We start from the raw sequence: 20,994 nt of genomic DNA, 5'->3' as shown, positions 1-20,994 counted from the left end.
CAATTTTGTTTGCTATGTGTTGCTTTATTATTTTCTTTACTATGTTCTATGTGTGAAGTATTAAATTGAGTTGATATCCCTTTGAAATTGTATAAGGCTGAGTGAATGCCTTTTACTCTCCTTTCAGTATCAGAAAATATTGTAGTAATATTTGTGATGAGAGCATGACTGTTTCTGGTTGACTCATAGATTTGCTTAACATCTTAAAGCTGAGCTATGTATGCAGATGGTATGCATGCAACAGGGGTGGTTTTGTGAACTGCAAAAGTCCATAGAATGGTAGTGTTTTGGCAGATGCTTCATTTTTTGAGAGACGTTTTCCCTGCAAATTTAGTGGTTTATGTATGGTAGGAAGAAGGAGTTACTCAGCTTGTGCAGTAATGGTGGTTCTTCGAGATGTGAGTCGTCATGGGTGCTCCACTCTGGGTGCTGGTGCGTCCTCGCGCCAGCAACTGGAGACTTTTACAGCAGTTTCCACCTCACCGAGCACACACTGTGGCGCCCCCTTGTGTCGTTGTTGTCCATTAGGTGCGCGCATGGCACAGCCCCGCCGTTCCTTCTTGACCTCTGCTGTTAGAGCATAGGGCTCCAAAGCAGAGGAAGGAGGGAGGTTAGTGGAGCACCCATGGGGACACACATCTCGAAGAACCACCATTACTGTACAAGCTGAGTAACTCCTTCTCCTTCGAGTGGTGACCCCGTGGGTGCTCCACTCTGGGTGACTACACAGCAGTTGTTGGCCTGTGGGTTTGGAGCTCTGGGTTAGTCACTATGGATAGTATAGCTTGTCACACCACCCTGGATGATGCGATTGAAGAGGAGCGAGCGTGGAAGGGTGAAGGTACTTTGGGGAGGAACTTTGGGTGGGATCCAAGTATAACTCTGTCCTTGGTAAACACCAAACAACAGCACTATGTAGCACTTTAAAGACTAACAAGATGGTTTATTAGGTGATGAGCTTTCGTGGGCCAGACCCACTTTCTCAGATCCTTGGTAAACACCGTGTACGAGGGTTCAGCCCTCAACGCAGTGAGCTCGCTCACTCTCCTGCTTGAGGTTATCACAATGAGGAAGGACACCTTCATCGATAGATGTGACCAAGAGCAAGTTGCTAGTGGTTTGAAGGTTGGTTTTGTCAAGCTCTTAAGTATGTGGTTCAGATCCCAGACCAGAACTGGTGGGCGGACTGGTGGAAAGGTGTTCTGTAGGTCCTTAAGGAATGTCTTGGTTATCAGGTTTGCGAGGAAGGAAATCTCTTGTTTGGTGCGATGAAAAGCTGCTATGGCATCTGAGTGTACTTTAACAGTGCTGAAAGCGAGGCCCGATTGTTTAAGGTATAATATGAAGTCCAACAGAATGGGGAGGAGGGTGGATTCCATGGGTGTCGTATGTGATCGTTTGAACCAGTGAGAAAATCTGTTCCATTTATAGAGGTTCGTTCTTCTGGTGGATTGTCCTCTACTGTTGATCAGTATTTCTTTCACCATTTCTGAACAGTGATTTTCGGCTTCCTGGAGCCATGAAGGAGCCAGCCGTGGAGATGAATGTGGAGTTCTGGATGGAGAGTCTTCCCGTGGTTCTGCGATAGAAGGTTGTGATGAAGCGGGAAGACATACGGATCTGCCATTGTCATCTTGTGAAAGTAAGGATACCAAGTCTGTCTGGGCCATACTGGTGTGACCAGTATGACTCGAGCCTGATCTGTCCTGATCTTGTTGAGGATCTTGTGCAGGAGAGGAAAAGGTGGGAAGGCGTAAAAGAGTGGAACGTCCCACCTGATAGAAAAGGCGTCCCTGAGGGAGTGCTTCCCTAGGGCTGCCCTGCAGTAATAGAGGTGACACTTCCTGTTGCTTCTGGTGGCAAAGAGTTCCATGTATGCTTGGCCCCACTGATGAAACACTAGATAGAGTGTGCGCTTGTCTATTTCCCATTTGTGCTGGTCGTGGAACATGCCGCTTAGCTCATCCGCCATGACGTTGAGTACTCCAGGAAGGTAGGAGGCTACCGGCATAAGGCATCAGTTCCATAGTTTGATGGCTTCTGTGCAAAGGGAAGGGGATCATGCACCTCCCTGTCGGTTGATGTAGTACATGCAAGTGGTGTTGTCCATCATTATAGTGATGGACTTGTGGGCTATGTAAGGGTGGAAGTGTTGACATGCATATCTGACTGCTCATAACTCCAGGAGGTTGATATGAAATGTTTGTTCCATAAAGGACCATTTGCCCTGAGCTGTGATGGTCCCTAAATGGGCTCCCCAACCCATGAGTGATGTGTCGATCATCATTATAAGTGCGGGGGAAGGTTGTTGGAATTGTACCCCATCTAACATGTTTTGTGGGTTCGTCTAACATGTTTTGTGGTAACCAGTTTGGAAAGTTGATCTCTGGATTGCATGTAGGTTGTGGCTAACCACGACTGAAGGCCTCTCATGTGGAGCCTGACCTGCATTGGAGAGGGTCCAGTGGAGGGCAACCAAAATGATTAGGGGGTTGGAGCATATGACCTATGAGGAGAGGCTGAGGGAGTTGGGTCTATTTAGTCTGCAGAAGAGAAGAGTGAGGGGCGATTTGATAGCAGCCTTCAACTTCCTGAAGGGAAGTTCCCAAGGGGATGGAGAAAGGCTGTTCACAGTAGTGATGGATGGCAGAACAAGCAAGAATAGTCTCAAGTTGCAGTGGGAGAGATGGAGGTTGAATATTAGGAAAAACTATTTCAGTAGGAAGGAGGAGTAACGGTAGTTCGGACTAGGAAGCCTAGTCCGAACTACCTAGTTTGTGCCGCGTGTAGCCGCGCGGCACGGGGTTCGAACGAGCAGGGATTTAAAAATGGCGGCGCCCAGTTTATGCAAATGAAGCCCGGGAAATTCAAATCCCGGGCTTCATTTGCAAGTGCGGTATGCCTACATTACCCTCCTAGTTCGAACTAGGAGGGTAGTGTAGACATACCCTTTGTTAGGTGGATCCTGTCTCTTCCTAACAATCCTTGTGCCCGGAACAGAGTCCCAAAGTAGAAGAAACCAAAGCCCTCTTTCCTACACCACCTGTAAAACCATGCATTTACTTCCTCAATTCGACGATCCCTGCCCTGTCCTTTCCCTTCAACAGGGAGGATGGATGAGAACACCACTTACACTCCGAATACATGGATCCTTCTTCCCAACTCTACATAATCCACAGTAATGTGCTCAAGGTCATTCTTGGCCATATCATTAGTTCCCATATGAAGAAGCAGGAAAGAATAGTGATCTGAAGGTTTGATCAGTTTGGTAAGCCTCTCAGTCACATCCTGAATTCGAGCTCCCGGTAAGCAGCACACCTCTCGAAATTCCAGGTCTGGATGGCAGATGGATGGCTCAGTCCCTCTTAGGAGGGAGTCCCCGACCACCACCACCAGCCTTCTTCTTTTGGGGGTGGTGGTCGTGGAACCCCCATTCCTAGGACTATGCATCCCATGCCTTCCAGATGAAGTGGTTCATCGGGTCTGTTCAAATTTCTTCCTTGTGAGGTCCCTTCCAAATCATTCACCATCGCAGAGCCTGTGGAGAGAGCCTGAAAGCCTGAGAGCAATTACCTCTGTCGGAATGGGGGATTCCCGTGCTGGCTTTTTTTCCTTCTAGAATTTACATGCTGCCAGTTCTGATCCTCATGCTGTACTGCCCTCTCTGGCTCTTCCACCTGCCTTGCTTGCAGGATTAAATGTTGCCTTCTATTGAGGAAGTCTTCATCCTCTCTGATCGAGAGTAGGGTTGACACTTGGGCCTCCAGTCCTCTAATTTTTTCCTCCAAAATGGTGACCAACTTGCAGATTAAATCCCTTCTTTCTTCTGGGAGGAAGACAAAAATGGCACATGCTGTCAATAGCAGAACTATCACCATCCATACTTGGTGATCCCATGGCTGCCATTGAGTAGTGTATGGCGGTGGTGGATAGCCATATTGTTGTGCATACCACGGCGGTAGAGGTGGGGTGTATGCGTATGACATGGGGCCAGGTTGCCAAAAGGGAGGTCTGTGAGCAGGATTGGAGTGTTGGGAAGAGAATCTACTCCTGGATTCAGTGCCCACCTCGCTCAGAGATCGGGAGATGTTTGATGATCTGCGCGAGTGCCCTGACTGAATAGAGGAACCCAGTGAAATCAATGCTGTTGGCATGCGGCTCCTGACTGGGGATTGGTAGTGTGTGTATTCCTGGGACGGTGCCAAGGTGTGTGGTTTGCTCAGTGCTGGTGGTGTGGCTGGTGCCGTGTGATCTGATGAAGGCATATCGGTGCGGGGCCTCTTAGGCACGGATGTCAGTGCTGCTTGAGGTTGGTGTCTCCATGCCGAGCGGTCTCTATGATGGCCCACCAGTGCGGCTGGTGCTTTTGGTGAAGTCAGTGCCATTGGTGCAGGCAGTGCTGATTGTTTCTGTTTCGGTTCCAAGTGGGCTCTCTTCTGAGGTGCCAGTGTCATGGAGGATGCCGTACCAGAAGTACCGGGCCTATCCGTGGTGCTGACCCTTATGGCTGTTGGTGCCGAGGGTAGCAAACAGTCTGGAGAGAGACCTGTTTTCGAGACAGAGGGACGAGGGACGAGGGGGACGAGATTTATCCGTACCCTTGCTCTGGGAGGCCGATTTTGGGGCCACTGGTGTGTCCTCTGACGATGGTTGAAGGAACTTTTCATAGAGGAGTGTTGGCTGCCTGTTGGCTCGATCACGGTGCACTCTAGCTGTGAGCTTTGAGCAGTGGGGGCACTTTTGTGTCTGATGCAATTCCTCTAAGCACTTTATACACTTAGAATGCCCATCCAAAATGGGCATAGCATCTTGGCACGACTCGCATCTTTTAAAGCTGGGAGATCCTGACATGACGCACAGGGGGAAAGATGGCAAGCCATAACGAAAACTTTTTTTTTTAGCTTTTTTAGACTGGGGCAGGTGGTAAGGGTAAAATAACTTGGAAGTTGAAGTAACTGATGGGATTAAACTGGATTTTGATGGGTTTTTTTTGATAGAATACAAAGAGAAAAGGAGGCTTCATCTGTTGCCAAGGATGGTAGAGAAGGAACTGAGGGGCTGACCATGTGCCTAAAGGACCACAACGGCACAAGGGGGTGCCATGGAACATGTGTGGAGGGGTGGAAACTGCTGGAAAAGTCTCCGGTCACTGGCGCGAGAACGCACCAGCACCCAGAGTGGAGAACCCACGAGGACACCACTCGAAGACGAGTAGATTATTACACTGGGCCTCTGGTACTGTTCTTTATATAGCTGTTTTGAGTATACCACATTTCGGTGTGTTTACTAGCATTAGCTGTTAGAAAGGATGATAAAATACATTTACTCCAAGGGCAGTGTTAATTTTACTTTTATTTGATTTCATGTTCAAAATCATAAGCAGTACACCTTGTTAATTATGCCTAGTTTTAATATTCTCCTTCAATATCTATGAACTTTTAAAAATATACACGTTTAGGCTTTTTATTTGTACTGGTGGCACATACCTGCACATTATCTCAATACAGGTGCCAAAATTCAGTAGGTGCATGGATGGAAAAAATTAGGGGGAACAGTGTCAGGCACACCTTCAAAAGTGAGTTTAGGGCTTGAGGGCAGTTTGGATGGCTCTGATCTTGGTCTGAGGAAAATTGTGTGGGCTGCTTGCAGTGATTATTTCTCCCCTGTCTGTGCAAGTGATCCTGCTGAGGAGACAGGTGTGAAGGGGGCTACGACTTAAAAGGCTTGTACTGAGGTGCAGCTGTGTGATTACCAAGTGACTTGAGGGGTCCCTGGCCGGAAGTCTATTCAACTGTGCATCCTGGTGTCCATTTTGTCCTAGACCAGATCTGCACAGTCAAGCAGAAGATACTGAATCATGTTCTGAACTTCCAGGGGAACCCAGATACTTGGAGCCACATGTTGTACCAAATCGTCATGGCAGTGGCCATGGTTCTTGCTGTCAAGTCAGACAAATCCAGTGCCACATGTAAGGAGATGAGGACCATAGTTTTGCCCTCTTCCAAGAGCACAGTAAATTCTTGGAGCATGTCTGTGGGAATTTGGACAATGAATGCCAGGAGCTGTATGCCTACCCACTCAACAAAGCTTGTTGATTCAATAGGTAAAGCTGGGGACTCTTGGTCAAATACATCTTTTGTCAGAAGTACAGCTTCTTAGCCTCTTTATTTTTGGAGGCAGGCCCTGGCTATACCTGCCATTCCTTGTGGATGACAGCGTCGACTACAAGTGACCCTGATAGGGTGAGTAAACAAGTGTTCATACCCCTCCTCCTGGGGGGCAAAGTAGCATCTCTCAACCCCTTTCAGCCATTGATGGGAGGGAGGCTGGGGTCTGCCATAACACCTTGATGGTAGCTTAAATAGTCTTAATTAACAGTAATGACACCCGGAACGGATCCTCAGGGCCAGGATGTTTACCATCGGGCCTGTTTCTTCTATCATCATTTCTGTTGGAACGTTGCAGCTGTGGGCAACCTGCCTCAGGAGATCCTGGCACATGTTAGTGTCTACAGCAAGAAAGGCCTGTGATCAGTGTTCCCTCTAATCTTTTCTATCCATGTACAGAATGCATTTTGTTATGTATGGTTCTGCGCCCCTAGTAGAAATACACGCTGCTGGCTGTGGGCGCTCTTTTAATCAGCCACTCAACTGCGGTGGGCCCTGCAAGCTGCAGCAGCACCCTGCCTGCGGTTGCAATAGCCTATCGATAAACCATAACCACAACCGGTTAACCATTCACATCCCTAATGGGGATGCCAAAAAAAGCCTGGTGCTGATCCTATCTGCCAAATTTTGCCAGACAACAAACATTTTGGGATTTTTTAAAAGTAGCAATTACTTTCCCTTCACTGGAGGGCTAACTGGAGTTTTGCTGCTAAGCCAGCTTCTGGAAAGCAAGATAGGCAGCCATCCTCTGTACATGTTAGGCAATCAAAATATCCCCCAGCTTTAGCTGATGAATTGTTCATCCCTGTCACTGAAATGTGTGAGGTGATGCTAAGCACATCATATTAGTTCCAGTAAAAAAAAAATCACATCATACAGCTGCCTCACAGCTTGCAGTTTTGTAGGTAGAAGTGTGGGTCTTGAGGGAGGGATTTGAAAAAGGACAAAGTAGTACCCTGGGGTTCCAGCCTCAGGAGGACTTCTTAAGGACAGGAATTGTCTAGGAACAAAGCAAACTCATGCTAGGAGAAGCGGACCTATAGTAACAAGGCAGTGACCCCCACTAGCTTGGCAACCCTTGTATTTATTTTATTCCCACAGTGTCATGACTGAATCGGAAAGATGCTTTATTAATAAGACCTTGTCACACAGCTATGGGGATGACCGTATCCTAGGCAGAGGGGAGTGGCCCACCGTGCCCTCAGCATACTTGTCCCCGCCCTTTGCCTCCCCAGCCAGAGCCGCTATTTCTACCTGGGAGTCTGTTTTACTTCCTCTGTCTTTAAGCCACCCGGCTCACCCTACATCTCACTCTTACTGACAGGACAGCCCCAGCCAATAGGCCCCCAAAGTGACCCAAGGGTTGCAGTCCAACGCTCTCTCTCTTTTGTCCAGGTAGCCCAGTTCAATAGTCTTCTCCTCCGCCACGATCCGAGGGTCGAAGTACAGTACAGTAGTTTGCCCTCCATGGTCAGGGTGTAACCCACACATTCAGGCTACGTCTATATTGCACCTCTTTTGTGCAAAAGCCTATGCAAATGAAGTGTGGATTAGCATATCGCCGTGCTTCATTGGCATAATTAATTAGGGGCTCCTTCTTAGCTATTCTTCCTGAAAAAATGAGGAAGAACGGTTCTTGTGCAAGAGGGGGGTTTTGTGCAAAAAGGAGCCGTCTACACAGTTACTTTTTGCGTGAAAGACTCTTGCGCAAAAACACCCCTAATTAATTATGCAAATGAAGTGTGACAATATGCTAATCCATGCTTGATTTTCATAGGCTTTTGCACAAGAGAGGTACAGCATAGACATAGCCCTAGTGTGGTTCACTGTCCCAGGCAGAGGCACACAGACCTCAGCAACAGAGAATCATTTGGCTTTTAGCTCAAAGGGTAGTAGCTCCTATACTAAGCTCTAGAGGTACCAGGTTCAAATCTGCCCAGTGGCGGTTACAAGTAGGGGCTCATCTGGGATCTCAACTGGGTCTCTGAAGCTCAGGATGGGCTCCCTCACCTAGGGGAAGTATATAACCCACACATCTAGGCTGTGTCTAGACTGGCCAATTTTTCCAGAAAATCAGCCGCTTTTCCGGAAAAACTTGCCAACTGTCTACACTGGCCGCTTGAATTTCCGCAAAAGCATTGACTTCCTACTGTAAGAAATCAGTGCTTTTTGCGGAAATACTATGCTGCTCCCATTAAGGCAAAAGTCCCTTTTGCAGCTGAGATGTGTTTTCCGCAAAAAAGCCCCGATCGCGAAAATGGCGCTTGGGGATTTTTTGCGGAAAAGTGCGTCTAGATTGGCCACAGACGCTTTTCCGCAAAAAGTGATTTTGTGGAAAAGCGTCCTGCCAATCTAGACGCTCTGTTCCGAAAATGCTTTTAATGGAAAACTTTTCCGTTAAAAGCATTTGTGGAAAATCATGCCAGTCTAGACGTAGCCCTAGAGTGGTTCACTGACCCATGCAGTGGCACTTAGACCACAGCAACGGATGAGACCTCTACAGCATAGGCTCAGAGCCAGCTGGCTTTAGCTTAGAGTCCTATACCAAGCTCCAGGGATCTCAGGTTCAAATCTGCCTGGTGGTTGTTACAAGGGCAGAACAGTTCAATAGTCCTGCTGTAACCCTAAAGTAGTAGTCTATTGGAGAGTTAGGAGGTGAGAGAAAGGTTTGTGTCCTCCCAGGCAGAGGGGTCCAGGCTGTCCCACACAATTGGACCTTAGTCCAGGGCTCCATTAGTGGCTTGCTCACACCACTAAGTCAGCGGCGAAATCCTGACCGCAACATGCTGATTTCTCAACAGTGGCTCACTCTTCCCTGCTTCTTGCCCCTCTGGGTCTTGGCTCACTGGTGCTTCTCGGTTTCACCACTTCCCTCGGTATTCTGGGTACTGCTCCTTTCCCCCGGACCCGAGCTCTCAAGAAGTGTCCTGGCTACAGTCTGGGTGATAGCATCCTGGCCTCTAGGTACGTGCTGGGGCTTGCAGGGAGCTGGCTCGGCAAACCTCTCACTCTGGCTGCTAGCTCCAACGAGCAAAGCCAATCTCTTTGGGTATGTCTGCACTACAAAGTTAATTCGAACTATCAGACGTTAGTTCGAATTAACTTTGATAGGCACTACCCATACAAACCGCTAGTTCGAACTTAATTCAAACTAGCGGAGCGCTTAATTCAAACTAGGTAAACCTCATTCTACGAGGACTAATGCCTAGTTCGAATTAAGCAGTTCGAATTAAGGGCTGTGTGGCCACTTAATTCGAACTAGTGGGAGGCTAGCCCTCCCCAGCTTTCCCTGGTGGCCACTCTGGGCACCACCAGGGAAACTCGTCTGCCCCCCTCCCAGCCCCGGAGCCTTTAAAGGGGCACAGGCTGGCGATGGTGCCCGTGCCAGGTGCAAGCCTGCCAGCACCCAGCCAGCAGACCCTGCACCTGGCACGGAACGAACCAGCCACCTGCTGTCACCCAGCCCTCCGCCTCTTCCCGGGACCAGGCTGGCGGCTCCCGGGAGCCTGCCTGGGGCCGCAAGAGGCGGGCGCTCGCCTGGTCTAGTGCGGAGATCGTGGACCTCATCCACGACGTCCGCACTAGGTACAGGAAAGTGGCCGTCTAGGGCAGGAGAGCTGCCCGCCTGGCCACCCAGGAGCAGGTTTGGATGAAAATCAGGGTGGTCCAGTGAGACCCCTGACCCTGAGCCCTGAGCTTAGAATGGCCGTACTGGGTCAGACCAAAGGTCCATATAGCCCAGTAGCCTGTCTGCCGACAGTGGCCAACACTAGGGACCCTGGAGGGGATGGACCAAAACAATGACCAAGCCATTTGTCTTGTGCCATCCATCTCCAGCCTTCCACAAACAGAGTCCAGGGACACCATTTCTACCCCCTGGCTAATACCACTCCATGGACCCAACCTCCATGACTTGATCTAACTTCTCTTTAAACTCTGTTCTAGTTGTAGCCTTCACAGCCTCCTGCAGCAAGGAGTTCCACAGGTTAATTATCTGCTTTGTGAAGAAGAACTTTCTGTTATTAGTTTGAAGCGTGCTACCCATTCATTTCATTTGGTGTTCTCTAGTCCTTCTACTATGGGAACTAATGAAGGACTTTTCTTTATGCACCCTCTCTACCCAACTCCTGCTTTTAGAGACCTCTATCCTGTCACCCCTCCGTCTCCTCTTTTCTAAGCTGAGAAGTCCCAGTCTCTTTAGCATCTCTTCATATGGAACCTCTTCCAAACCCCTGATCATTTTAGTTGCCCTCCCCTCTCCCACCCTCTTTCTTCCCTTCTCCCACCTCCTTTTCCCAGTCTCCCCGAGTTTTGATCAATAAAGAGAGATTCTATTTTTGAACACATGTGTCCTTTATTTTGTACATCAGGAAGGGGGGCTAGGGAGGGGTAAGTGGACGGAGGCGAGGGAGGAATGGGGTATGAGCCCCCGATGGGGAGGACTGAGGTGGCTCTGTGGGCTCCTCGGGGTGGAAGCTCTCCTATAGCCCCCCGATTGACCCCCCCGGATGGCAGCCTGCGGCAAGTGCAGCCGGGCTGATGGCCGAGTGCTGTGATGTGCCGAGTGTGGGCACTCAGGGCACTCCAAGACAGGACTGCTTTGCAGGCAGGGAACGCCTGAGAACTGTCTGTCTGGGGTGGGGGTCGGGACCCTTTAAGCACAGCCCTCGGCTAGCCTGAGACAGCAGCTCCAAGCTCTAAATCCTAATCTGATGCCCTGCCGGCACTGCTTCCGGCCATCCTTAACCTCGGTTCAGGGTCCACTCAGTGTGGACATGCTAGTTCGAATTAGAAAAATGCTAATTCGAACTAGTTTTTAAGTCTAGATGCGCTAATTCGAATTAACTTAGTTCGAATTAACTATTCGAACTAAGTTAGTTCGAATTAGTGCTGTAGTGTAGACATACCCTCAAATAGTAGTGTAGCGCAAGCACGCCAGTAAGCTAGAGGGGCTGTGGCCTCCCTACTCCCTCAGGGCTGAGTTAACCCCCATCAACTAGTGTGGGGTGGGTACACCCTGTCACATACCTGAAAGCCTTTATTTTATACAGTATCTTTCTTTTGATAGAATGTATGATTAAAATGTATAATTCCTGAAGCTTATACTTCACTCAAACACGTAAAATTACCATCCCTCATAGATTTCTTTTAAAAAATTCCAATAAATCTAATATTTCAATTCACCCAAAGTGATTAGCACTGAAGCTGTATTTTATAAAGCTAGTATCTTATTGATATTACAGAGTTCTGTAAGACATACACTGTTCTTAGAAATCACAAGATACACAATATTTGGAATATAATTTTTTAATTGAATTAAAACAGATTTTACAGTATATTGAAACTCTGTAATGAGAAGACAATGTATGATAGAATTCTCTCTTACAAAACACAACTTGGAAATATTTCAATAGGAATTAATGCTAAAATTTGAGTTATAAGTTCGTACAATTAAAATGGTTTTGCATAAACACTTTCATCCTTTGTAAATCCATTTGTTCAGAGCAACATTTACAAAATTGGAATAATTCATACTCATACCAATTCTATTAATTTCTTACATTTACAGGGAACCATTCTTTTCAAATCTATCTTGGCTCTCCTGAATGTCACCATCAATTAAATGGCTCACCTTACTTTTTTGGGTGCTCATTCTACATTATGGGGCAAGACCAACAGTACTACCCAATGCCTACCAAACTCCCTGTTCTTTCCGCTGAGCTACTATTACGGGAACTGACATAGTTAAAAGATTTAAGTATCTCTTCCTTCTGCAACAAACTATAAGGAGATCACCACACCAAAACACTAACTAGCAGTATGGACAAAAAAAACCTCAGGACATTGGGCCTAGATTTTTAAGAGAGTCTAAAGCTATAGATAGGCACTTTTGAAACTCCCATATTGTGCCTAACTACTATTGAAACCAATGGGAATTAGGAACCTTTGGAAAAATCAGCCATAAATAGCTTTATATATCTGGGATTTAGTCATGGTGAAGGCTCTTAGGTGTCAAATCTGAGATGGCACCTTGAAAGCTAGACTATTAAGTCAATATCCAGCTGAGTAAGGCCACTTAGGCTCTATACAGTACATTTCTTAAAGCATGAAAGCTATTTTCACAGGTTGTGTGTGTAAACTGATAGCTGCTAAGGTATTTATGGCAGCCTATACATTTGGATTTTCTGGTCTACCTGTTTCTAAAAAATATTTCTTTATATTAAGCAGATTTGAAATGTCACCCTAATTAATTATTCAATTTATGGTGTCAGTAGCCAGAATAATCTTGACTAATGTCAGAAGCTCCCTAGCCTCCCTAACATGTAGTGTGGAGTATCTCCATGGAAAAGATGACACGGCTAACATTAAGTAATAATCTACCTGACAGGTTTTCAGAGACTTCACTGAAATTAACTCGAGGGTACAGATGATCAATTCCCTCACATATCTTACTATATGTCCACTTACAGAAATATCATTTCCTTATGTACAAAAGACATGATGTGTACCTCTTTCTACAATATTGCATGTGTTCTTCAGCACTCTGAGTCTGTAAAGCTGTGCTACAGCTCTCACTATATCTGTGTGGTGTATATTCTGATGTGTTCACTTACTCAGCTTTTTAAAGTTCATGTCAAATATATCAGAAACTTAAGAGCATAAATAAATGTATGTGCTCACAAGAAATCAATATAATTGTGCCAAAATCAGGTCCTAAGAAATGCACATATTTGCAGCATAATTCATGACTTTTTAAAAAAACAAATAAAGTTATCTTCTTTACTTCTTCTTGAACTTGCTACATTAACAAAAAATCACTCTCAGGACATTTCAGGGGATTTTATACTGTACCTAGTGAATCTTTTAAACTACATCCCAGACTAAACCAACATATACTGTTTTCTTCTTTTAAAAGTATGTATAGCATATGCAGTTTATCTGCTTTGGCAATTTAAAGTTTGGTAGAACAAGAAAACCATAAATCTCCATTTGTCTAGGAGTCAGCTGGTTTGTAAAGAGGATATACTCTTACAGGGAACTCTCAATAGCAAATTTATTGTTAAATGCTAAAAGTCAACGGTAAAATACTCTTCTACAGAGAGAGTCTTGAGTCTCTTACAGCGCTGACAATGGCAATTTGCTAGGCAGAAGAATATCCAGTTTGCTTTCTGATTGCTACAGTGGTTCTGAAGATAAAACAGAAATAAGTGCTTGGGGTAGGAGCTGACATCAACCAGGTGGAAGCAGAAATAGGGTCTGATCTACAACTTGCTGAAGTCAATGCAAATCTTCCATTTGACTTGAAAAGGATTTGGATTTACCCATATTGAATACAAAAATGTCATTTACTTTGTCATTATCCAGAGGATCTCCAATAACTTAATACAGAACGTTAAGTATCACAGTTTTAAGATGTATCTTGCGGACCATCAAACAGTAGGGTGGACTTGAGTTGAAGCACTGCGTTTTTCATTCCTTCTTTCCAATTACAAAATCAACAGCAACAGCATTATTTTTATTTTTTCATATTATAATTAGTTTAATTTCCCCTCAGAGGTATAAATATCTCTGCATATCGTTTTGCTTTGTTCTTGAGGATGGTAATGATTTAAGATAACTATTTTGGTGTGTAATACACAACTGGGAATCATCATCAACCTGCGGTATGCTTTTTTTGATTTGTTTTTGCTGAGCTGCTGATTGTCTTTTATATATTGTGTAATGAAACATGAATTAAAAATAAACTGGAGACCTGTCAGTTAGAAAATGGCTATTTTTGCTTAATCAAATCCATAAGCTTTTTTTCTATTCCTCCGCTACTCAGGTCATTTAAACTGTAGTATTTGTGAACAATCTTCTCAGCTGTGACAACGACCACTCTAAGCCCATGGGTATCTTCTCCCAGTTGACATCCAATTGCTGATGAAACCACCATCTCTAGATTCTTGTAGAACCCTCCAGCATTTCTATGGTAGTGTCCAGAAAATACAGCTTTAATACCTGTTAAAATAATATATTTATTTATATACACAATACCTTATATTTGCAACATATATTTAGTTAACACTTTCAGACTACAGAGCAAATTCTCTTAAAAACAGTATGAGCTCCTTTCTTATGCTTATGCAGTTACTATAATTCAAGAGAGATTTATATGACTAAGAATGGCTACAACTTGCTGTGTTTACCCATATTTTCTTAATGGACATTTTTAATCGAATGGATTCAGAAACTGTGAAAATAGTAGGGAATCATTTACATGATACTACATTTACAAAAAAAAATAATAATATTAAGCCACATACTAATATTCAGACTAACTAATCACCCCCTTTAAGAATATTGGAGCCCTACACAAACTCAGATTCAAGATAGATATTTTCCCATTACTCCTTTGGTCAGAAATAGTAAAGATGTGAGAGCATGTTAATTTAGAATTACAAAAGAACTGTCAACAAGTAATTAACCAGAAGACAGTGGTGCATGTAGATAGGAGCAGAAAGTCAATTGTGTGGATCCACATGTTACCTTTCAATTGACATTTGGATAAAGGACTCTCAAACCTGTTTACTCAAAGAGACAATGATTATAAGAGTGAATGACTTTAAAACATACAACAAAGGCAGGATAATAAGTGAGACAAAGTGGGGAAAGTAATACAGGCAGTCCCCGGGTTACGTACAAGATAGGGACTGTAGGTTTGTTCTTAAGTTGAATTTGTATGTAAGTCGGAACTGGTACATATTGTAGGGGAAACTCTAGCCAAACATTTTTTTTAGTTTTGGATAGCATAGGGAAAGGTTAACTCCCCTCTAATGTTTGTTTTGCTGTCTGTTCCCCTGTTCAGAAGATTTCACATCTATTTCTGTCCCTGTGACAAACTCGGGACTAAAGGAGTAACTCATCAAATACCAAACAGCTCTGCACCATGCTTTGAGCTAATAGCTTTATTTCCACACACCACCCAGGGTTCTAGGAGGAGGGTCCTTTTTTTGCTAACACAATGAGGCCAGCACTTTGTTTGTTTTGGTGGAGTCTTTGTTTGCCCAGGGAGCCCAGCATGTATAGGGGGAGGAGGGGTGGAGAGGCTGCTTTTGTCTGCTGTTCGGCAGCCTGTTGCTCAGGGGAGGGGGCAGCCTGTTGCTGGCAGGGGGGGAGGGGGGAGGCGTGCAGGATGCGAGGCCGCGGGAGGCGGGGGGCAGCGGGCGTGGGGAGGCACTTTTCCTCTGCCCGGCAGCTCTGCGGGATCCCTGTCCCTGTGGCCAGCTGCTGCAGGCAGAGGCCAGTTGGAGCCGGCAGGCTGGAGGAGCCGGCCGAAGAGGAGGAGGAGGTGGATTCTAGGACCCAGGTGAGCGAGCCCCGGGAATGCTGCTGCGCATGTGCGGGAGTTGCCTCACCCCGTTCGTATCTAGGGATCCGACGTAAGTCGGATCCACGTAAGTCGGGGACTGCCTGTATCTTTTATTTGACCAACCCCTATTGGTGAGACAAAAATTTTTGAGCCAACACAGAGTTCTTCAGATTGGGAAATGTAGTAAGCATGTCTCAGCTAAATACAAGGGGGAAGCGATTTGTATAGCACAGTAGTTAATACTATTTCAAGGGACTAGTCAAGTGAAGTGGTCTGCTAACCTCTCCAAAAATAGGGCTGTGTGAGGAAAAGTAGGAGAGACTTCTAAGTGGGTTTTAAAGTGCCGTGATAAACCATAAATCCAATGTCGCTATTCAGTCCATGATTTTTATGATTTTAAGTGTTTGTCTTTTAGAAGGTGTTGTGCACATTTCCTTTGAGGATGAGGACTGAGGGCACATAAGAATGGTGGGCTTTGACATGTATTCACTCACAAGTGATGTTTTTTAGACGTGTGTCCCGGAGACTCGGCACCACGGTGTAGGCCTGACTTGGATTTCCAGCTTGGAGACCTACCACGGGGCGCTCTTGATCTCTTCGGTGCTGGGGAGTGAGAACGGTGCCGAGCCCTCGATACCGAGGCCCGCTCTCGAGATGGAGCAGCGCACGTGGACGCTGGTGCACTACACACCGCAGCGTGCCCAGTCGGTGCCAGCTGTAAAGCCGCCTCCATGAGGAGTTTTAAACGAGAGTCTCTCGCCCTCTTAGTGCACGGCTTAAACGACTTACAGATCTTACAGGCATCTGTAAGATGGCCCAGAAACTTCAGACAACTATTGTGAGGGTCTCCTTTGGGCATAAACTTCACGCAGACAGCGCATGCCTTAAAGCCTTGCGGCCCTGGCATTCCTCACCCGATGGGGGAGAAGAGAAAAACAAAGAGACACTAACTATCTAACTAACTGAACTATTTAGAACTATTTACTACACTAAGAGAAACGGGAACCATTAACTGCTCTAACAGAGACACACGCTCCAATGACCGTCACGGGCAGTAAGAAGGAACTGAGGTGGGGGAGCGCCAGCAGGAGTACTTATGCCCTGTCATGGTGGCGCCACTCCAGGGGGCGCCCTGCTGATGCTACGGGTACTGCTAGGGAAAACGCTCTGGAAGACGTGGTGCATGCGGTGCGCACACCTAATTCGAATGGACATGAGCAACTACTCGAAGAAGAACTAGTGGTGTGTAGTCAAAAGGGGTTTCATTGCTGTATTGAAACAGATTTTCCTTGTACTGTTTGTGCATCCTGTTCCATGATGCAAATCTATGCATCTGGTGCAGTGTCCTTGTTTGGCAGTTTTAAATGTATATCCCAGACATTCTACTACGAGCATATTCTGTGGTACTGGCTGTAGGTAAGATTTCTTGGTGTGTTTCAAGTGGTCACTGGATCTGTTAAGGTAGTTATGGTGATCCATAGGTTTGTTGTCTGTCAGGTTCTATTGCTGAAGCTGATCATGGTGTCCAGGAAGTAGATTCTAGTGTTAGTGTTCTAGCAAGAGTTTAATGGAGGGACAGTTACTAAGGTTGTGTTGGAAAGTTTTGAAGGTCTGGAGGATATCTGCCACAAATATCATCAGTGTAGCTCAGGTATAGGATTGGTTTCATGGTGCATTTGCCCAGAAGTTCTTCCTCAAGGTGATTTCTGAAGACATGAGCAATTTGGGAAGTCACCCTAATACCCATGATTGTTCCTCTGATTTGGACCAAGTATGTGTTTGTTCAATGTAAAATTGTTACAGGTGAGAATGAAATGGATGTGTTTTGGATAGTTAAGTGTTGTCCATTAACTTGTAAAAATCTGAGTAATAATGTCATTACTGTGAGGTATGCTGGTATGTAGGTAGCTAACATCCATAGCAATAAGAATGGTATTCTGAGGGAGGTTGATAATTTTGTAGTTATTGGAAGAAGTCATTCATGTGCTGGAGTAAGCTGGGTCTTGGGGAGGTAAATGGTTTGAGGATGGTTTTTCTGAGTCCCAATATTTCTTCAGTAAGAGTACTATGGTCAGATATAATGGGTCTGCATAGGTTCCTTTATTTTTGTATCACAGTATGAGAAAACAGACTATAATCTCCTGTGCAGAAGTGCAAGGCGGCACAACCCAAAGGATGCCTGGACTACAAATAAGCCAGGCACATCAAAGAAACCTGAAAAGTGTAAGAGACTTCAAAGTTAAATGAAAGGGGCAGGAAGATGAAAACTACTTGGAGGGGAGACAATGACAGGCAACAAAGAGAAATAGGCACTAAAATGACATGAATTAACTCTTGATGAATGTGTTATACAATCATTTTGATTGTAATCTATTTTTTCACTGCATAATTAATATTGTTTTTTAATTAGATCATTTGTATTTTAGATCATATTGAGGTGATGTCACTATAGCTTTGAAAAGAAGGAATACTTTCGATTCAATCTATTGCTAAAGATAGCTGGGAAGAAAACTGTACCTATCTTCAATAATTTTGCTCAGGTAATGAAACTAAAAAAATCTTGAACTCTTCCAGAAATAGAAATGTCTTACTCCACCGATTAAGCTTTGCACCACCCACCTCTGTTAGAAGCTTTATTATAGTTTCAGTGAGTGAGTCACTAATATGTGGATCAACTTACATACAGCAGTACCACTGTTCTCAGATGAATGAACCTCCTAAAATTTTCATGTCAAGAGCGGACAGCCACCTTTTCAACTGTTAACCATGGCCCTACTCTGTCTCATCTGTGATGTCTAATTCCCACTATGAGGCTTCCCTGGGATCAGGAATAAGTGGATTCATGGAATCACTAAACCAGGAACTTCTACTTTTTGCTTCCCTCCACTCTCAAGAGAATTAAGGCCGAAGAAACTTGGTAGGAGCTTCTTGCATCTATGAACGGTCAGGGCTGAAGAAAGACTTGCTGGCCCTGGGCAAGATGAGATGGATAACCTCAAAAGGAGCAGGGATTCAGGTGGAAGGGGACGAGCTGGGGTTAGCCTACCCTCCATCAACCATTCGAGGCACTAATGGCCATTTAAAGGGGCAAAGGCTCCTTTGCCTCCCTCCGTTGGCAGCCCTGGCTGCTTTAGATTATAACTCAATTCTCGAATCTCAGACTGGTACACATTTTTTATTTTATTTTGTTTTTTTGGTAGCTGGTGCTTTAGAAACAAAAATCAAAGAGTTTTACGCTGTACTATTTTGTAAGGTTAAAGATCCCTTTAATAAAAGGCTTTGTAATCATGATGCATCATAATAAAATAAAGTTCACAACTTTAATACGAATACGATAGGTAACATGATGAGGAACAAGACAATTTGGAATAACTGAGTTATTTATCATAGCAGGCATTATGATACACCGAGGCCAACATCTTCAGTCTATGGAGGCTCATCAATGAACTTAAAGGCATATATAGGCAAATGAAAACGTTCCCCAATTTTCAGTGGTTCTAAGCACTTCTAGCTCCTATTGATGTTACTTAAGAGTTGCGAGTGCACAATGGGTAACTCATTCAAGTTTGTGTATGAAAGATTTTATGTCGCGCACTGGAAGTTCAAATCTTTCTCAGGCTAGTGGTAACCTAAAGTTAATGCCATCACATAGAAATTTGCTGTTTTCAGTCCAGTCTCTAGTGGAAAGGATCTACAATGTAATGAGCTATCTCCTTGGCTTTAAATGGGATTGCTTAGAACAAAGGTGAGGCATGCTGCTGAGGCAGTTTGGGAAAGCCTGAACTGTGATTGCAGGTGCTGTATATGTTCTGTAGCTAAGTGGAAGACTTTCTTCTCGGAAGTGCTTGGTCCAACTCTTCAACAGCAACATAATTCACACACACACACAAAAAGCAACATACATTCATAACAAATGTATCGCTTCCAAAATTTGTCAAGTTGTTCTGTGAAGTTCATTGTGCCCACTGCTAGGTGGACTTCCGTTTGATAAGTTTATTTCTTAATTTTATTAAACTACACAGAATTTAATAAATGAGATTCAGACTACAAGGTCATTGTTCAACTTCCTTATTAGTTTTAAAATGGTGCACATTTTACCTTAATACAAAAACAATAGGTAAAAAGAATCCCTATTCACTGCACTATCACTATCCACGCTTATAAAATACTGCAAGAATGAGGCCATGTTTCCACCTACCAGAGTATTGAAGTTCTGGCTATCGATCTTCCAGGGTTTCATTTAGCAGATCTATTGAAGGCCTGCTAAATCGAATGCTGAGAGTGCCCCCATCAATGCTGATACTCTCTGCTGTTGTAAGGAGTAAGGGAATTGAACAAGAGTGTTTCTCCCATTGACCTTCTGCTGTGGAAATGGTGCCAAGCTCGGACTAAGGTACATCGACTCCAGCTACATTATTTACATAGCTAGAACTGAATACCTTAAGCCGACCTCCTGGGTGTAGTGTAGACCTAAGCTAAGAATGGTCACATAATTCCATTTGCAGGGACCAATTAAAGGAGCATAAGCAACGAGGAGTCCTGTGGCACCTTACAGACTAAGGGTATGTCTACACTACAAAGTTAATGCGAACTAACGGACGTTAGTTCGAATTAACTTTGATAGGTGCTACACTAGTGCTCCGCTAGTTCGAACTTAATTCGAACTAGCGGAGCGCTTAATTCGAACTAGGTAAACCTCATTCCACGAGGACTAAGCCTAGTTCGAACTTACTAGTTTGAATTAAGGGGTGTGTAGCCTATTAATTCGAAATAGTGGGAGACTAGCCCTCCCCAGCTTTCCTTGGTGGCCACTCTGGCTAACACCAGGGAAACTCTATTGCCCCCCTCCTGGCCCCGGACTCCTTAAAGGGGCACGGGCTGGCTACGGTGCCCGTGCCAGGTGCAAGCCTGCCAGCACCCAGCCAGCAGACCCTGCACCTGGCACGGCTCGAGCCAGCCACCCGCTGCCACCCAGCCCTCCCCCTCTTCCCGGGACCAGGCTGGCAGCTCCCAAGAGCCTACCCGAGACCACAAGAGGCGGGCACCCGCCTGGTCTAGTGCGGACATCGTGGACCTCGTCCACGACCTCTGCACTAGGCACAGGAAAGTGGCCGTCTAGGGCAGGAGAGCTGCCAGCCTGGCCACCCAGGAGCAGGTGTGCATGAAAATCAAGGTGGTCCACTGAGACCCCCGACCCTGAGCCCTGAGCTTACAATGGCCGTACTGGGTCAGACCAAAGGTCCATCTAGCCCAGTAGCCTGTCTGCTGACAGCGGCCAACCCTAGGGACCCTGGAGGGGATGGACCAAAGACAGTGACCAAGCCATTTGTCTCGTGCCATCCCTCTCCAGCCTTCCACAAACTTTGGGCAGGGACACCACTCCTACCCCCTGGCTACTACGACTCCATGGACCCAACCTCCATCACTTTATCTCACTTCTCTTTAAACTCTGTTCTAGTTCTAGCCTTCACAGCC

General features: G+C 45.4%; 1 protein-coding gene across 2 annotated transcripts in view; it reads right to left on the bottom strand.

Annotated features, from left to right (window-relative positions):
- The window catches only part of CPPED1 (calcineurin like phosphoesterase domain containing 1), a 154,247-nt gene that overhangs the window by 22,359 nt on the left and 110,894 nt on the right, over nt 1-20,994 (bottom strand). The window contains exon 4 of one of the 2 annotated variants that reach the window (XM_075899348.1): nt 11,459-14,168. The exons of the other annotated variant lie outside the window; for it this stretch is intronic. Coding sequence (XP_075755463.1) covers nt 13,939-14,168 — 230 coding nt within the window. The 3' untranslated portion in view covers nt 11,459-13,938. Of the gene's footprint in view, nt 1-11,458; nt 14,169-20,994 lie in introns of those variants that run through there. 2 annotated transcript variants of the gene reach the window in all.

Source organism: Pelodiscus sinensis, chromosome 16, assembly GCF_049634645.1.
Source record: "Pelodiscus sinensis isolate JC-2024 chromosome 16, ASM4963464v1, whole genome shotgun sequence".
Classification (NCBI taxonomy): domain Eukaryota; kingdom Metazoa; phylum Chordata; order Testudines; family Trionychidae; genus Pelodiscus; species Pelodiscus sinensis.
Note: the sequence above shows the minus strand (reverse complement) of the source record. Positions and strands in the feature narration are given on the sequence as shown.